Source organism: Dryobates pubescens, chromosome 11 (assembly GCF_014839835.1).
Source record: "Dryobates pubescens isolate bDryPub1 chromosome 11, bDryPub1.pri, whole genome shotgun sequence".
Taxonomy (NCBI): domain Eukaryota; kingdom Metazoa; phylum Chordata; class Aves; order Piciformes; family Picidae; genus Dryobates; species Dryobates pubescens.
In genome coordinates, this window is record NC_071622.1 from 29370088 (window position 1) to 29384283 (window position 14196).

A 14196-nucleotide genomic window follows, 5' to 3' on the forward strand; every position below is an offset into this window, starting at 1 on the left:
CCAGACATCTATTCAGCATGAGGTTATATAAGCAAATGTAGTCCAGCCTTTAAAGTGCTGGTTTCTATTCACTCTTAAAGCTTCCTAAACTGAAACATGTTCCAGAAATTCATCATCTAGGCTATGCTGCCAACTCAAGGCAGGAGTCAGAGGTCCACCATACCATGGAGAAGACACTAAAGGTCATTTTCATGAGCTACCTTCGTGTTTCTCCTCCATTATGACAAAAGATTGTAAAAAAAACAAGTAGTGCAGAATAAATCTAGGGCTTTTCCTGTGAAGAAGTTAATTTGCTTTTGAAGAAAGTGCAAATACATCCAGAAAATCAGGGCATACTCGCTTCTTGGGTCTCTCTCCTTGTCTCTGCAGCAGCACTCCATCTCATTCCATCCATCCCATGGCAGCAAATATCTTGTGGCTTACTTTTCAGTTGTTAAATTCCTGCAGTTTATAGGATTCACTTTACTAGTTTAGCATCTAACAGATGACTTGGGATTTTAACTTCTAGTGATTAGCGCCAAACATTTTGCTTGTTTTCACATTTCCCTTTCCCTCTGACCCTTACCTCTAGTCATCAAGTGCCTTTCACTCAGGCTCTGCTGTACAAGAATCAGTTAAAGAATGGAGAATGTTATTTTTCAAAGCACTTCTAAGTCTTCCAGTTCTCTGAGGTAGTTTCCCAACCTTTCTGTAATGGTGCCCAACCACGTTCCCCTCTCCAAACACAAGAGTCTGATCTGGTCATCTCAGATGCATATCATATTGGTTGTTTTTTATTTCATATATACATTTGTAACAAAGCATCAAAGCCAAGTGCCTTTGTTTTCCCACACTTCAGTGAGCTCTGAGTACAAATTAGCTGTTAAGTCATCACTAAGTTCCAAACTCACCCAAACAGATATGCATATTAGAGGGCTTTACTCTTTAAAAGTACAAAATTATTTTAATTACACTACACACTCCCCCCTTTCCAAGTATTAATCACACCTATTTACACTTTGCTCATTGAACACCTATGCAGCAAGATGCAAATTAGAACAAACATTTCTATTAAGTTCAGTTCCTTCCAACACACTAAACAAGGTTACAAGACCCTTTATTTTTTTTTCTTTTTTTAACTTGTGCTTTGAGTTGCACCAAGCAGAATAGAAGTGGAGAAGGAGAATAAACCACGTCACTTACCCAAAGACTAAATATGAAGTAGTAACTTCCCAAGTTACAAAAATACACAACATCTGATGAACTCTGCTAGTTAATATACATTTACTCTGGGATATGAATACAAATAACTTTTATTTAAAAAAGAAAAAAAAAAAGAGCTAATAATACAGGAGAGGCATGTTTGAGACCTAGAGTTGTGTTAAAACCACTACTGTGTACTGTAGGCATCACTTAGGATCTATACAAATGGGCATTTCTAAAAGGTCATAGCACTATTTCTGCAGCATAGAAGTTATTATGCGAGTTAAGTTCTATGTCAGGCTTTGTTAATTCAAGTTGAGCCACTTACACCAACCAACCAACCAAAAAAAGAAAGACCAGGAACATTGTGATCCAGTAGCTTCAAAAACAAAACAGCCATTTCTTCCAGGTAGTTTTGATGCAAATCAGACCAAGAGGTGTATGCAAATCCTGAATATTTACAGTTCCAAGTATAGTCTCACTCTACAATTTTCTTATAAAACAGTAGGTAAGGAGTTGATGTAGATGACGATGTCGGAGAAAGAGAATTCAGAAAGTCCTTTTCTTCTGTAACCTTCACTTCAGAATCATCAAAGAGCAGCCACTTCCCTTCATACTCTTTCAGGCTCTGCAGCACATATAGAGCTTTGTTTTCGAGTCCACTGGAAGCAACGCCGTTTTGCTGGCCGTGTTCTGTGCTGCTGCCTGCACTCCCATTACTACTGCTAGACTCAGGATTCCTGCTTTCGGGAACTACATTCAGGAACTTCTCAGGGTTAGCTGGTTTGTTATAGAGGTCACAGTCAGGCTTGCTCTTTTGCCCCCCAAGGAGTCCAACAGCTTCCATGTTCTTTTTGTTCAGAACTTTACCCGGCTGCGTGTTTCCATTTACGCGAAAGGAGACTTCACCATCGTCGTAGTCTTCAGCCACAGTTCTTGCCTCCTCCTCATTCAGGGGTTCTGGTTTAATCACATCGTACATTTGGTCGGTGATGAAGTTTCCCTTGTCTAACTCTAGGCTGTTGAGATCTGTAATTTTGACAGAAGCTGTGTAGTGTCCACTGCTAATTGTAATGCCACTGTGCATGACCACTGCGAACAAGCCGTAGGTGTCGTTGGTTGGCTTTGTGCTCCACTCTCCTAGTGACAGTTTGAGGGGTGTCAGTAAGGGAGTGTTTATCTTGGACAGTCCACCATAGCAATCAAACCTTCAGAAGAAAGAGAAAGTTAAGACCTCTTGCCACAACAGCTCACAATAAATCCCTCTTTAAGTGGCCCATACATTTTTTCTTCTACCAGACATCGGTGATATGAATGTGAGAAATTCCCACTTGTCAACTTCTCAGGAGCAACTCCTGCCCCAGGCACCCCCTGCTCAGTAAGGACGTTTTTATCAGTGTATAGAACAATTAAACCTCACAGCCTAGTAGCTATCTATGTTAACTAGTTAAGAGATTCCCTTTCTTTCAAAGTACTAAGCAGTGATTAACCAAATTCTTCAGTTCCCTTTTGAACTTCTTTGCAAGTTTAAAAAAAAAAAAAAACAAGAATAAAAACCAACCCTCTTCAACACCCAAGGCTGAAGTAAGCAGGGTGTTGGGGTTTCTTCCCAAGCCCTTGAAACAGTCATTTTACTAAATAAATGCAACCTGATCTAGTTGGAGGTGTCCCTGCTGACTGCAGGGGGGTTGAATAAGATGACCTTTGTGGGCCCCTTCCAACCCAATGCAATCAGTGAATCTGTAAGTCTCTCTTACTTCCAAGGAAGCACCTTTAATGTCACTCAGAAAAACTGAGTCATTTTCCTCAGGCCACTTCAGTGCACTGCAGTGTACAGCCAGTGCATGCAATGCTTATCTAAGGATGAGTAAGTTACTAGCACCTCCTTATTACTTAGTATTCTTCATTAACTGCCCTCTTCGAAAGGCTTTTAAAACTATTATCTAGCCAGTTTACTTTGGAAAAGCATCTGGTATTCTGTCAATATTTAACAGTTTGTTCACAGTGCACAGTTGTACAATGAGAACAGTTTGGGTCTTTACAGTAAGACTCTTCTTAAAGAGTTTGGGAAAAAAAGAAGTGGTGGGAGTTTCACATTATTGTGTATTAGCTTCCTTCGATGATCTTACATCATTTCCCTATTGCATCAGCCCACTTTAATTAAGCCCTTTATTTAACAGTATGTTATGATGTCCTAATAGATTTCAGTGATGATTCAGTCTTGCTTAACTCTTAGGGAAACAAAATATTGGGGTATCTAGACAAACCCTATAAAACTTAATTTCTAAGTGCTAACTACTATTCTTCTACTTGCATTTCATCATCAGAAAGAATAACTATTTTTAATCCAGGGAAACTGTAAGCATAACTGAAGTAACAGAGTTTTGCTTTTGTTTTCATTCTGCTGTGCTCAACATTTTGCTCACAGCCATAAACCCTTAGAAACATCAATACATTTGCACACACACAGATGTCCTCAGTCACTCAACTCTAATTAAATGAAATCTCATTTTAGGCCTAAGCTTACCATACACATTTGACTACAGCAAAAGAAACACAAAGAGCAAATAGTCATAAATAATAGAATTTTTACATCTTCTGAAAATCTCTATTATGTGTAGCCAGAAATAGAGATATTCAGAGGAGAGTCAAGAAACTGCTTGCTGATACTTGAGATCAGAAAACCAGTTCCACTCAAGCACACGGTGACAACCATATTCACATGAAACATTAAAAAACAGGCTCTACCTTTCTTCTGAATGAGATCCAGCATCAGAAAGATTTGGAGAGGAGGAAATAAGAGAGGAAATCTTTTCCTATTAGCTTTTTGTTCTTCTTAATGATAAGAATCTGAAGACAGAAAAATTGCAAGCCAAGTACTCTGTCTCCTCTGACTGATGCACAGTACTTCATACACAACAAACTCCAGCTCTGCAACTGCGTCTTTTGAGGCCATAAATTAGTGGAACTTTACACACTGTACTGAATTAATACCTCAAGTTATTTACAGACCCTTAAAGCCTTCAGCTATTTCACTGCAATGCTCTGAACACAGAAGGATGTAAAATACTCCAGATAAAAGATTTCCAGTGGCACAAGCACTGCTGTCACCAAACAGCAAACGCTGACTGTAACAAAACTTAAAATAAGCCTTTAAAAAAACCCCCAAACCTGAGAATTGACTGCTCTCAGACAAAAATCTTAAGTTTTCTCACCAATTGTTACATTTACACAGTGAAAAGGCTTAATTAGATGTTACCATTTCTTCTTAATAGCTTCCCAGTCTGAGCACACGTAGCCTGGCATTTTTTCTTACCCCCCCCTCACAAACACGCTTGCCAAAGAGAATTACTCATCCCCAGGGAAGTAGATTTTCACACCGGCTGTTTTATTTAAATAAGCTCAAAACACTTTGCAAGCCAGCATCCAGAAAAAATGAAACAAATCTCTACTGGCTGCAAATATTTACAGTACTGTTCCCCTCTGCTTCGTTTCTCTTCATTTATTTACAACTCAGTCCTCAGAAAACTCAGTAGAGCGTATCTGAGAAGCAAGCAAGAGTTCAAATTTTTATGGGAGAGAAGTTGTGTGAAGGTTCTTAATTTAAGGCCAACAAAACAGTCTGTTTCTACTTTTCAGGCAAATCAGTGCTGTCTCTGACCAGAGTTTACATTTCCACTAAATATTACAAAAGTTTACCTAAGCCAGCTGGGAGAAGCTCCATCAAAGTCCACTGCTCAAAAACCACACTAAGAGCGACTCTGGATACCATGGAGGGAGCCAGTGCTCTGCTCTCTCCACCTTGGCTCTTCCCCACTTGATTTGCAGCTCTGTCCCAAGTCAAGGTGTTCACAAATGACATGGCTTTGTCCAAGATAAAAATGACAAAGCCAAAAACTGGGAAACCATCTCCTAAGCAGCTTCAGCGTCATCAGACTCCAGTTCTACATCTGATTTTTCCACTCTTACTTCTTGATCTCTGGCTGCTAGCACTTGGCAGAAAATGCATAACACAACTCAGAGGACACATGAGAACACCACAAGAGACTGGATTCAGTCAGACCTGGACACAGGTCCAAGTTATTTTGGAGCAAGGACCTGAAGATTGCCAGGACAGAAGAGGTAAGCGTTTCAGGAGATGGCTGGTTAACCTGCAACTATCCTTCTCAGGGAAACAAAAAGCAGAAAGGGTAGGAGCAAACTGAAGATAATATTCAGGTTCCCTTTCAGGTGGGCATCTTGGGTTGTACTTTTTGAACAGGTTGTGATCATACCAGGATCCCTTTTCACATCAAGGGCCACTCAACAGAAAATGTGCAGCTTTTTCTCTGCCTTGTGACAGTCAGTATTATGTGGAACAACAAAAAGACAATTTTGTATGTTATGATCCTAGACTTGTATGAAGAGACATTAGCAGACATTAGACGTTGGAGTAGATGATCTCTTAAGGTCCCTTCCAACCTAAGCCATTCTATGATTTATACTTAGTCAGAAACCTAGATAGTCCTAAAAAAATAAATACCAAAAGCAGGAGCAGCCCTTGCTCTGAGAATGAAAATTATAGTTTTAAGACCTTACCAAACTACCTGTAAAAGGATCTTAACCCAGTCCTTGGCAATAGTTATTTTACAATCTGATTTATACTGACCAGAGTTATCAGCACTTCTTATAGGCTGTCCTCATCTGTCAACTCACATTTTGTATCTGTACAGCACTGAAGGTCCTACACACATCAAGTTTTACAATACTGTCAGTGACACAAAGACTTCATGTGTTGGACTTCCTGCTGGCAAGGTAGCTCTGAAGCTCTAAACAAACCAACAGGGAAATGCAAACCACAAGGAGAAAAGGCCAGACTAATTTGTGCCTCAGTAACTTGCTGCACATAGCAAAGCGGCTCCGAACTGTGCCTTAGCCACCAGGTGATAAAATCCCGGAACAGATACCAACAGGGGGTCTTGAAACAAACAGATTTATCTTCCTCTGCTGCATGAGACAAATTTAATTGCAGGCAGCAAAAGTTATATTTGAGTATCAGGGAAAGCTGTCAATACAGACCAAGTCTGCAAATGGGACCAAAATCATCCTGTCACTCTCAAACCAATTCATGGTGTAATCATCCTCTCGAGGATCTGAGGTAATGTTTTATCATTCAAGATTAGTTTTTTTTCTGATGAAGCCTTCTATAATTTTTCATTATTTGAAGTTCAGTGGAGAAGAGCATTTACTGCATAGTGTCATGGCATTATTTTACCTGTGCACAGTACTGTAGGGACAAGGGGCTTTTGGCTGGGTTCATTGTTCCTCCCTCCCCCAAGGAAATCTCTGAATTCCTTAGTATGATAACAGGTAAAGAACATTCCCATAAGAATAATCTCTTTCAAAAAATAAGGATTCATACAGCATCAAACTGGTTGCTCAGCAGTTAAACATCAGTGACACTGATATTTTTCTATTTTAAAGGATTTCTGTACTGTTAGATCTTTAAAATGTTTATCTGCTGGTCTGTTCCCTGCATTTTAGTACTTGCATGCACTTAGAGACCAAAGTCCTAGATGTGGCCATAAAACTCAGTTTTGTTCTCATTACTTGTTCTGCTGAAATACTTACACCTGCCTCTCAACTCACACAGGAAAGTTTTAAGTAAAGGAAGTTTTAAGAAGCATCAGGCTGTTGAAAGAATATACATAAAACAAGTTTTGGGGAGAATGCACTTCCACAAGACTTCTTCAGAGAGCTAATTACCTGCCAGTACTTCTAACTATTAAAAGCCTTTTCTGAAATCAGGGGCTGTGTCACCCTGGTTTAACTTAATTTTAATCTAGAAATCTCAGGGGGGTTTAGGGGGAATGTTAGAAAGGATTTTCATCTATTCTGGCAAGGTTTCCTTCCCAACAGGACAGTGGTTTTATAATATAGTGATTCTGCATACTCACTCTAAGCCACTAGCAGCAAAGCACTTCAAGTGAATTGTTATCACTTCAGGCATTTTATCGAATAAAAGGCTGCGTTCTGCTTCTGTGTAATGATGGCAGTTCTCACAGAAATATTTATCCTCTCCCACAATCCTTTCCACTGATGCAAACTGTGAAATGGCCCATTTGAGAGTCTTCGTTTCTGTTTTTGGCTCTGGAGAAACTGTAAAAAGAGAATCGTTACATTCACAGATGTGTTAATATTTACATTTCCAGTGCATCCCCACCAGAAAACTTTAGTTTCTGAACATGTCTTATTCTCAACACTAACTATCTCTTAAATTCTTCCCCCTGAGGGTGGCAAGACACTGGTACAGGTTGCCAAAAGAAGCTGTAGAGGCTTCAAGCCTGGAAGTGTTCAAAGCCAGGTTTGGGTGGGGCCTTGAGCCACCCTAGCAGGGGGCTGGAACTAGATGATCTTTAAGGTCCAACCCAAACCATTGTATGATTCTATGAAAACATACTCAAGTCTCTGAATTGTTTCAGAAAGTAATGAAAATATTATTACTTAAAATCTATGGTTTTCCCAAAGTTTCTCTTTATGTCCCATGTACAAATTCTGCTGCCTCAGGTGTACATATTTGAGACCAAATATGCCTCCACGAGGCACACCTCCAAAACAACCAGAAAGTTTTTTCACTTTCAGCATTGCCTCCCCTAACAGCTTCACACTGCTGATGACAAGATCACCTGGCACTGTTGGTAGCATTTCCCACAAGAACACCACACACACTTTGCTCTGAAGCCCGCCCTTCAGCAAAATGGAGAAGGGCAAAAATAGTAAAAGCTGCTCCAAAGTCCATGGGAACTACATTTCCTTGAATTTCAACAGGTGGTGTTGCCCTGTGTACTTTTGAAAACAGCTAAAAACTAAGTATAGATCCCTAAAATTGGTGAAAGATACCAGAAAACTAACAGTTACAACTATAAAGCAAATGCTGTTAAGGTAAGGGCAGTCTAATATACTGAAAAAAGAAAATCTGTTACAGTGAATTAACAAAAAAGAGCTGGTTTCTCAGTTCTTTTCTTTTTGAGGGGGAAAATGCAGGTATTTATTATAAAAGGAAGAAAAGGCAGAATTTCTTATCCAGGAAGAACAGGAAGACCCAAACCAAGGAGAAAATACCTACTGTAAAAGCAGGAAGGCACATACATAAGAGGAGGACTGTGCACAGTCCATGCTATGTGTTAAGATCTGAAACACTTCTAATACTGTCTGTATCTGCCTACATTATCAGTACTGTTTCCAAAGTCTAAAGTTAATCAGGACAAGAGATAATAAGCCTCTAATTTTAACCAGCACAAATGGGAGCAGTGCTCCCTGATAACTATGGCATTGCCCTTCCTGATGGCTGGCTGAAGCAGAAACATCACAACCCTTTCTGGCAATTACTTACTTTCAGAACTCTCTTCAGTTTTAGAAAGCTCATCTTCTTGCACTGGAACACTGATGTCCTGAAAATCTTCTCTCCTCTCAGTAAAACACTCACACTCCAAGCATCTTGTTCTCAGCACCAACTGGCCCTGGAACAGTTTTTCCACTAGCTCAAAAACAGCCAGCTCTGTACCTGGAGAAAGAATATGCCAGACTACTTATCAGGATGCATTTTATTCAAAAGACACTTCAGAACCTGCTTATCCTTGGAAAACAAAAATCACTGTGTGACAAATGTGGCCTTTTAAAGGAATTAAAATGAATTGCTGCTTATCCCACGCAGTTTTTGTAGTTACCATCTACTCTTAACTACTCAAGGAGCCCCTTTCTCTTGGCCCTCAGACTTCAGTTTCGGTTTTAAGAGTAGGTTCTTGTTTTATACTTTGAAGTTTGGCTGTCATTCTGGAAAATCTGTCTGCCATCAATGCACTGCCTTCTTAGTATGGACCATCAGCCTCCTCAAGGAGCACACCTGTGATTTTACCTGGTTTCTATTTATTTTCAGTCCTCTCCTCCCAACACTTTCTAAACTCATTGGCCAGTTTGAATCGTCTGCTGAAGACTCTGCATTCCTTCAAACTGTTACAAAAATCAGTGGGTGGATCAGAAAGTTCCAAATTAGTAAGCAGTGAATTCACAGCAAGGCCCTTCCCACAACAGGCAACTTGTTTCATTGACAGGAGCAAAATTCCTTCCTGCCAGCAAATTAGCATCTATAATACACCCACTATCCTTCCTGGTTCTTGGGAAGGCTGGAAAGATGGAAGGTCTAGAAACAGGGAGGAGAGAATGTTTCTAAAGATTTAGGACACAAAACCATAGCGAATGGGAACTGATTCTGTTTGCTTCTGACAGTAACCTGCCTTTACATCTTGAGTCTATTTCTATGGATGGCAAAAATTAGTTATAATACAAATCTGGTAATATTTTGCCTTTTGGGGTTTATATTGTACAATGATTACATCATGTTAGGAGAAATGCCTCTTAAAAGGTAAGCGAAACAAGTTATAAACAACCAAAACACAACAAAACATTACAAACGTGTATAAAAATAAATTCTCTTTCATAAAACATTTAGCACTTCCTGAAATTTGTGTTTAGAAAGCTCTGGGTACTCAGCCTGAAAGCTGACTTGCCACACATAGTAGTTTCTCAACCATACCAATTTTAAGCCCATACAGTTGTTCACTAACCTTCCTTTTTTGGTTCTTTTTCAGTTCCTTTTCCATTATGGCTTTCCACAGGAGACACTGGTTCATGATATTCTTCTTTACTATTGTGACCATTTTCACACTTCACAGACGACTCCTCAAGCTCACAGTCATCATATTCTTTCCCTGGGTCTTTGGATCCCAAGTTTGTAGTTAACTTCCCTAGGCTATAAAATTTAGAGAGGATACTAGGCTGCTTGCATGAAGATTTTAACCAGTTTAACCTAAGTCGAGACTTCTTCTGCGTCGGCTTGGCGCTCTCGCTTTCACTGGCACACTTGGCAATGGCATCGGTTTGACTTTCCAGCTTTTCTCCTGTTGCTTTCCTCTTTGACCTGGTTTGTCTTTGATTTTCTTCTGCTGCAATTTGCTCTTTTGATACTTTGGATTTTTTCTTTGCATTGCCACCTTCTGTATCACTCTTTCTTTTCCCATTTCCCTTAAGCAACTTGTCTTCAGTTGTCTCTCCAGCGTGGTTACTTGGTACATTCTCCTCTTCCACAGCAGGGCTGCCAGTTCCATTGCTCTCACTACCTTGATGAAGTTTCTCCTCCAGTTTAGGTGCAGGTTCTTCCACAGGCAGTTTGTTTAATTCTTCCTTTTTCAGTAGCTGACATGTTTCTTGAATGTTACCCAGGATACACTGCAGAACTTCCTGGGCATCATGCTGCAAGTAGCCTTCATACATAGGGTTGAGCTCTCTAGTAAAATAAATGAGCAGAGAAATGAAAATTAATTATTCTTTGCTACCTAGCTAATGTGATTTGAGAGTTAAACTGGGGAGTTCAAAATGTAAAAGTAAGCAAGGATCCTCTCCAGGCTTAGAGAGAAATCCTCACTCTCACAGGCAGCTGTGGGAAGGCAGCTACAGCCTTATGCATTTGAACGCAAGTTCAACTGCAACTGGTCTTCAGGTCAATGCAAACACTTAACATACTCAGGGCTAAAGAACTGTTCCGAATCCAGAGGTGGGTTTAAATTATACTCTTGGAAAATGAAAATTTACTTTCAAAATGTATGTTATCATCAGTAACAACACCAAAAACCTCCCTCCTGTGACACCCCAAATTTAAGACCATCTACCTCCTGCCAGTCTCTAATGCTGTAGAATGACCTCAAAACTTCAGGGGCAAATTCTAATGATGTTTAAGATGATTTGTACCTAAGGGTATTTAGAAGCCTTCGTGGCTGAGTCGCAAGTTCATCCGTATATTTCTCTGGATTTAAGAGAAAGCTGGCTTGAAGCTGCTCAACAGAAAGAATCAAGGAGTGCAAACTGCAGATTAGCTCATAACTTGCCAGTGGATCTTCTTTACAGTTTCCCTGCAATATAAAAAGAATAAGAACACTAGCAGCTTGACCTGTAACAAATGAAACTTTTTGACTCCTGCCCTCGTTTAATTTGACAGAAATTTTGTTTGTCAGCTTTGGGAAGCAGGGGAGTTTCAGACAATTTATCACTCTTCTGGCAGTAGGAAACAATTGTAAAAGCTAAACTGCCATTACTTCAAAAAAACCAGCTTTGCTCAAACTTCAATTCCCTTCCACTCAAAGTATTACAGCATAATTACTTTAATCTCAGAAGCATGAGATTTCTTCTTTTCTTCTGTTAAAACTTGTGCTTGCAAGTTGACAAACACCGAACACTCAAGTTGAAACCAACTCAAATGTATCTTTACCTGAAGCAGCAGCAAACTTTGTACAAACAGAAGAAATCAGAGTTTTCTTTGCACTCCTCACTGACACAATTAGAAATAAAGGAAGGTGTTGTGAGATAGGTTACCTTTTCTGCTTTCTGCTCTCCTTCATCCTTCAATGATTCTTTCTTCTTTGAAATGATATTATATAAGTGTTTCACTCCAGTTTTAAAGCCAGGACAAAAATATAATACCTGAAAGCAACAGTTGAAAACAAGAGAATTGGTAAAGTAAGAAGTTACGCCATACACAAATTCACATTTAAGATCAAACCAGCTTTGCATCTCCCAAGGCTGCTGCACAGCATGTGAGGACACTGGATTATTCATAGCAGGGCGGTGCCCAGAGTGTGCAAACTGAAAAATTACCCAATCCAGGCAACCTACAGTCCACCTGCAGTATCATCTTTTCTCCCTGCACTGTGACAAGACTCCCTACATAGTACATCTAGACACCCATGTCATATCAAACTGTAAATCTCATGCACTTGTGCTTAAGCGAAAGAAAAGCTTCTTTTCCAGCCCCCTGAACACCACCATCTTACCTGAAGGATGCTGTTAAGGTAACAGGTGTTGCCCAGATTATTCAAGCCCACAAAAGGCAGCATGTTGTCTTTTTTTTCACAGCTGATAAGCGCAGGAGGCTGTGCTGCAGGAACAACCTGATCACTATTCAACAGGAAAAAACAGAATGTAAGAGGCAGTGCTTACTGCCTCTTCTGACACGCACACACATCTCTCTCATGGCCAGCCGCCGTCTCGGAGCAAGCTTATAGAGTTAAAGACCAATATACATAAAACCAAAACCACATTAAAGTGTTTCTAAGTTGTTTATGTGGCTGCTCTGGGCACTCACAGACTGCTCAACTCTAACACTTCTCTTCAGCAACACAAAATTTTACAAGAAGCAGAAAAATTTGCTGTTTGTGCCAGTTCATATTTTACAGAAAAATATCTCAAGAGATTGATTTAAGCAAGCAAAATCTTATCTTTAAGATACTTTTTCATGTTCTTTGTTCATTCCTAAGGCAATACTAAGAGAAACATGCCTAGCATATATTTTCTATTACTGTCCCCTTGCTCCAGATTCACATCACTTCATTTCTGGATGCAAATCAGAAGGATAAAACCAGAGGGGAAAAAAGGAACCGCTGAACCTGGCACATTACACACAAGTGACCTATAATGTACTGACACAACAAACCAAGATTTAGTTTTCAACACATTTGAAACTGACCATGATTAAGCAATGTTTCCTATTTAGATTTCCTCAGCTGCAATGAAATAAGTTCAAAACTTTGTTCAGGACTTGAAACATTCTATGAACAACAGTAAGTAGCAAAATCCATTAACTTGCAGCAGAAATGGGGGGGGGGGGGGAAGTATTTTTATTACAATTCGTTTTGCAACCCCCTATGTTTTAATATAGTTTCAAGCATAACTACATTACACTAATTTCAAATAAGGAGACTTCTTCAAGCTAATACCAAGTTTATGCCAACCAGCCAAGCAAACAAACAATCCCCAATACGGCAAACTTGTTTACTTTAAAAGCAAAATAGTTATAGAAGTTCGCTATACTGGCTAGCTCAGTTTGATTAACTTGGCTTAAGGGGGGTTTAGTACACGTCCAAGCACATTTATGCAATAATAGGCAGCATGCGTGAGTGGCTGGAGCAGCACTGTTTATTCATTGCATCAAACGCAACTCCTGTTCAGCTACGGGACTATTTTCACAATGCGATCTGAAAGGCTTACTCAGTGCGAAACTCTTACGTACATCTCAGAGCCTCTGAATTCTGAACTCTTTTGTTCATTTTCCTGGGACTCTGTGAAATCCAGCGCTCTTTTTGCCTCTTTTTTTTGGAAGAGCTTCAACGAAAGCCTGTTCTTTTTCGAGGGGCTCCCTCTGGCAGGCCCGGTGCTGTCACTCGGCAAGACCCCGGGCATCTTTTCAGACGGGCAAGGGAGCGGGGGAGGCGGCCAGCCCAGCCGGAAAGCTGCGTTCGGCGCTCACACCTGCACACACACACGCGAGTCGCCATTTACTTTGCGGGAAACAGCAACGGGCGCTGAAGCTGAGTGATGCCCCGCAGCCCCCCGCCCGGACCTCTGTCGGCCACCTCCCCTCCTCAGCATTACCGTCGGACCCTCCCGCTATCCCGCGCCACCCGCCCGTCCAGGAGGCCGCTCGCTCGCTCACCCGCCCGGCCCGGCCCCCGGGAGCGGGCCCGGAGCCCTGGGGAACAGATGGCGGCGGCGGCAGGGCTACCTCTCCTCACCGCTACATGTTGTCACGGAGCAGGACCGCCGCTGCCGCCACCCGCCGGTTGCTATGGAGACCGCGGGGCGCCCCGGCACCGCTCTCCCCACCACGGGAAACTTGGCGCGTTTTCCGCGCCGCCAGGACCCGCACCCTCACCCCTTCTCGCGCCCAGGCGCTCGCGGTCGCCCCACGCAAACGCCGTAGCGGAAGCCCTCGCCGCTGCCCGCCAGAACCCTAGGGCCATGGTGACCGACGGCAATATCTCTTCCATCAGCTTAGGGTGCCCGAGTAACACCTCCAGCACGGGCCCACCGCCAGCGCTGGCGCCGCGCATTTCGCCCGCTTCTATCAGGCAAACGCCAGAGACAGCCCGAAGGGTCCTGCCTGTGCGCGCGCGGGCGCCGCTAACGGCCCGGCCAAAGGGCTCGGTC

General features: G+C 41.5%; 1 protein-coding gene across 1 annotated transcript; it reads right to left on the reverse strand.

Moving 5' to 3' along the window:
• Window positions 1-753: 753 nt before the first annotated feature.
• On the reverse strand, window positions 754-13896 carry USP1 (ubiquitin specific peptidase 1). The gene is made up of 9 exons (XM_009909995.2): window positions 13782-13896; window positions 13280-13518; window positions 12045-12168; window positions 11587-11694; window positions 10966-11126; window positions 9786-10504; window positions 8555-8725; window positions 7119-7320; window positions 754-2390 (listed from the first exon to the last, which is right to left on the reverse strand). Exons 2-9 carry the CDS (start codon window positions 13447-13449, stop codon window positions 1661-1663), a joined length of 2385 nt encoding a protein of 794 aa, XP_009908297.2. The 5' UTR covers window positions 13450-13518; window positions 13782-13896; the 3' UTR covers window positions 754-1660.
• Between the last annotated feature and the right edge of the window lie 300 nt (window positions 13897-14196).